At 33.0% G+C, this 4,563-nt stretch overlaps 1 protein-coding gene across 1 annotated transcript; it reads left to right on the forward strand.

Moving 5' to 3' along the window:
• The first annotated feature begins 749 nt into the window (after positions 1–749).
• On the forward strand, positions 750–4,158 carry LOC145094007 (phosphatidylglycerophosphate phosphatase PTPMT2-like). Its single transcript, XM_079032263.1, has 5 exons — positions 750–1,549; positions 1,717–1,839; positions 2,046–2,139; positions 3,401–3,483; positions 3,570–4,158. Exons 1-5 carry the CDS (start codon positions 1,337–1,339, stop codon positions 3,939–3,941), a joined length of 885 nt encoding a protein of 294 aa, XP_078888389.1. The 5' UTR covers positions 750–1,336; the 3' UTR covers positions 3,942–4,158.
• Positions 4,159–4,563: the final 405 nt, after the last annotated feature.

A 4,563-nucleotide genomic window follows, 5' to 3' on the forward strand; every position in this document is an offset into this window, starting at 1 on the left:
TGCTCCCGCATCTCACGCTCTGGCTCCCAGGTCAACTCGGATCCTTTCCGATGTTGCCACTGAACCTGTACCAGAGGCACCTCTTTGTTCCTCAGAACCTTGATCTTCCGATCCACAATCCAAACTGGTCTCTCCGCGTAGTTTAGGCTCGCATCCACCTGAATGTCCTCTAACGGCCTAATTTTGGAGTACTGTTCATATTCCTGATTTTTTTTTATTCGAAATGCTACATTTTGAAATGTATAATGTCACTGTTTCTCAATAAAATATCTAATTTCATGTAATAATATCTTACATAGTTCACAATAATATGTTTTTAAAATTTTGTTAAATTTAAGTAAAAAATGATTTTTTTAAATTCCGGAATTGTTTTTCGGATTTCAGACTTGTTTTTGAAATTTCATAGTTTTATTTTTTTTAATTTTTTTTTTGAAATCAGAAATTTTAGTCCGGAATCTAAAATGTTGATCATGAATCCAGAATTTCATTCCGAGTTAATTAATTATTTTTTTTCTTGATCCGGAATACACATTCCCAACAAAGTGATTATTTTTACGAAAAAGAGATTTTTTTGGGTTATTTTTTTTGAAATACACGTTAAAGAACGATTAAATTTATTATTTCCCTTAATACAAAGATATTTGTTTCGTTAGGAAAAAATTGTCCAAGATTAACTTGCTAAAAAGAATTACAAATCATCCAAGACACGATTAAATTTCATTATCAACAAACGACGAGTTTCTATTAAACGGGGGAATTACAAAGAATTCATCTCTTCCCCTCTTTTCTAATTCCCCTAATTTCACTCTTCATCATACACCCACTACTTTACCTAAAAAGTTTGTTGGAAGTGAAAGAAACAGACAGAAATCCTATAGAGAGAGAGAAGGGCGTTTAGGGTTCTTTCACCTTGCTAGAAATCAAATCCACCCCACAAGGCAATTAAAGCTCCTTCCTTGTTTGTAACGCTTACAATTTGATCGTTTCACCTTTGCTTGCCGTTGAATAAAATCATAAATTGTATTTGTAGCCAGCATCTTATTTACTTTACTTCAATCCCTGATTCCGTTTTTTACGAGTTTCATATCGATTTCCCCCTTTTATTTCTTGACCAAGCAAAAATGTTGTTCAAGAACCTGAGCAATCTTGGCTCGAGTATGTGCTTGATCGGTTCGTCTTCGATTCTCCGAAGAACTTCAGATATTTGTAGTTCTTGAAATCAAGCATTGGGTATCCGTTAGATGACTATTATAGCTCGATTTTGATTAGTTTCGCTAAATTGATGATCTTTTCTCAAGGGTAGGTGGGATTTTTGTGAATCGTTGTGTTTCTAGAGATGTATATTGAAGAACTTAAAGAGGGCGTTGATGGCGATGGGGATGTTGAGTTTTCTGATGAATTTTCCGGCGAAGGTGCGGTGGTGGCTTCAAATACGAAAAGGGTGTTGGTCGGAGCAGGTGCTCGTGCTCTTTTTTATCCAACGCTGTTGTATAATGTTGTCAGGAACAAGATTCAGACCGAGTTTCGTTGGTGGGATAGAGTTGATCAGGTATAACTACACTCTAGTTTCAACTACTTCTTTCATTCCATGATCGAATTTAGCTATGTTTGTGAAAGATCAATGTTAACTAGTTGTAATTTTGTTGTTTCTCTTTATTCTTGATTGTTTTACTCGATTGTAGGAATACTAATTACTAACTACAATTTCATGATTAGTTTATATTGTTAGGTGCTGTACCCTTTCCTACTGATGTTTTGCACCTAAAGGAACTTGGTGTTTGTGGTGTGGTTACTCTTAATGAATCATACGAGACTTTAGTTCCAACATCATTGTATCATGTAAGTTTTTAGGTTTATGATGTCCATTCATTGTTTTCTTTAATGTGGGATTGTTAGAGCTATTTCAGTGATGAGGTGAGGAGGGCATTTATGTCTTTTTGCATAGATGGGATATGGAGAAGGAGTTCTTGTTCCATTTTCTTTGTGTTGTTGAGGCTTTCTTTTATTAATTTATTATTTTTTTTTTAATTATGTTCTATTCTTAGGCTCATGGAATTGATCATGTGGTGATTCCAACAAGAGATTACCTTTTTGCCCCATCGAATGGTGATATTTCCAAAGCCGTTGAGTTCATCCATGGTAAGTACATTTATTGTAAGGAGATAGTATGTTACATATATGATTAAAAAGCTAGTAGTATTAAAATAAGGGTTAAATGCAACAAATAGCAATGTACTTTGAGAAATCTACCCAATTGTAACAATCTCATTAAATTACAAAATCATTTTCACCGCTATAATTGGATAGACTTTTCAAAGTATATTGTACTAATAAGAAAACTATTTAAAGAACAATGCTATAGTTTCATAGTTTTGTCAAAGTGCAATGAAAGTACAATGTTATGGTAATGTTATTTAGATTTTCAAAATACAATGTCTTCATAATTCATAAGAAAGAAAGTCCGATATACAATTATGTAATAGAAAGAAATAGTAGCACGATGATATAATACACTAATAAATGAAAGTACGTGGCTCTTTCTTGCATTTATTGCTTAAAATTATGATCCAATTTCTCGCTTTTTAGTTTCACTCGTTTGACCTATTATCATTAAAGTATAAACCGAAACAACCTTTTTTTTTTTTACATAAATCCATCCAAATTGTCCCTCTTTAGCTAGATGTTTATTTATTGAGTAAATTGCAAAATTGATCCTTGTTGTATCCTAAAAAGTACAGTTTGAGACCATTTTTTTTCATTTGCATGGTCAGTCCAAAATTGAAACATCCATGTAGATTTGGTTCCTCAAGTTATCTGTCGTCTAAAATAAAAGGACCACCAACCAAATCTACATGGAAGTTTCAATTTTGGACTGACAATGTGAATGAAAAAAATTGGACTCAAACTACACTTTTCGGGATACAATAGGGATCAATTTTGCAATTTGCTCTTATTTATTTACTAGTTGTGAGACCTGTGTAATTCGAAAAAATATATATATATGAAGGTCTATACATTTAGGAAGTTTGAATTTATAAGAAAAATAAGAACAATATTGAATTATTGAAACGGAAGTGCTCATTTCTCTTTTAAATTTAAATAAATAAACAAAGGAAATAATTGAGTTTAAATTTAGGAATTTTAAAATTAGAAGGAAAGTTGCATTAATGAAATTTATATACATTTACATTTATTACAATTCTTACATTTAAATACTATGTGAAATTTAATAAAATTGAAAAAAAAAAACCATAAAATGACATGGAAAGAAATAACTTAAAATAACCACAAAAAATGACGTGCGGTAAAATGAACGAGAGTGTGACACGTGACATTTTTTATTTTGTTTTATTTATTAAAGTAGATTTATTTATTTTTTATTTATTTATGGTGTATCAAGAGAAAGCATCTGCCGGTAAAACTACATACGTTCATTGTAAGGCGGGGCGGGGCCGCAGTACAACCGTAGTTCTTTGTTACTTGGTACACTTTTAACCTCAAAGTTCCAAATCCAGTGCCTCCAAATCCAATTCCATTTCTTTCTATTACATCATTCTACTTTCAAACAGGTAAAATACAAGCACATGACACCCGACACTGCATACGAATACGTCAAATCTATTCGACCAAGGGTCCGCTTAGCCTCCTCCCAATGGCAAGCCGTTCAAGATTACTATCAAAAAAACAAAAACATTACAAACGAATCCGAATCCAAATCCGAATCCGAATTTGAACCATTTGATGATGCATCCATGGTTTTGGTAAAGAAATCGGATCTTGAAGGTTACAAAGAGGGGTATTTTGGTAACAAAATATTAGCCGAGCTTTGTAGGGCACAATTTGTTAGTCATAGTCAGGCGGCCATGACTAGGCTTTCGTGCTTGTGGGTTCGATACCATGAGCCGTGTTCGTTGAACATGGTTTCATGTTGCAGGTTGTGAAAGATGAGAAAGAGGTGAAGAAGATGAAGTGTTACGAATTTGTAAGTGTGTATATGGAGAGTGTTGGTGTCTTTGTTATGTGTAAAGGAATAATAATATAAGCCAAATAGGCGAAAGTGTAAGTTAAAAGCCGAATGAAACAAATGGCTTGTGTGGGTCAATATGTATGTTGATTAGTTGGTCTTAAAATATATATATCTTCATGTCTATTAACAAATGGTTAAAGATGGTTGGACACATAGTTCACTATAGGATTTAATCCTCACAAGAGAGTATAGTTTTTTATTTCATGGTATGTCGAAGAAATCGATTGAATGACACCTTTTCGATTTATGACATGAGTCCTATGATTTCTTCGGCTTAATAAGCAAACACTACCTAATACCTATGCGATTACAATGAACATGTGTATATGGTCGTGCTTTTTGAAAGAGAAGTTAGGACTATTTATTTATTTAAGGATTAGGCAAAGTTTGTAGCAAGTTTGTTCCTAAGATGCCTCTAAAACTATGTTAAGAGGTAAAATTTAAACTTGTTTTTGGTGATGATATGCCATCTATACCTTAAACATTTAAGTTGGTAGATAGAGTCATGATCACAGTAACATCGAGAGTCGAGGCAA

The sequence above is a fragment of the Lactuca serriola genome, chromosome 3 (genome assembly GCF_051521515.1).
Source record: "Lactuca serriola cultivar US96UC23 chromosome 3, Lser_US96UC23_V15, whole genome shotgun sequence".
In the NCBI taxonomy this organism is placed as follows: domain Eukaryota; kingdom Viridiplantae; phylum Streptophyta; class Magnoliopsida; order Asterales; family Asteraceae; genus Lactuca; species Lactuca serriola.

What these genes read in the sequence shown, in the direction of transcription:
- LOC145094007 (XM_079032263.1), top strand. Translation starts at nt 1,337, where the DNA reads ATGTATATTGAAGAACTTAAAGAGGGCGTTGATGGCGATGGGGATGTT. An exon ending in GGTGGGATAGAGTTGATCAG is followed by an intron (nt 1,550 to 1,716) that starts GTATAACTACAC and finishes TTTCATGATTAG; the next exon opens with TTTATATTGTTAGGTGCTGT. An exon ending in TTCCAACATCATTGTATCAT is followed by an intron (nt 1,840 to 2,045) that starts GTAAGTTTTTAG and finishes TTCTATTCTTAG; the next exon opens with GCTCATGGAATTGATCATGT.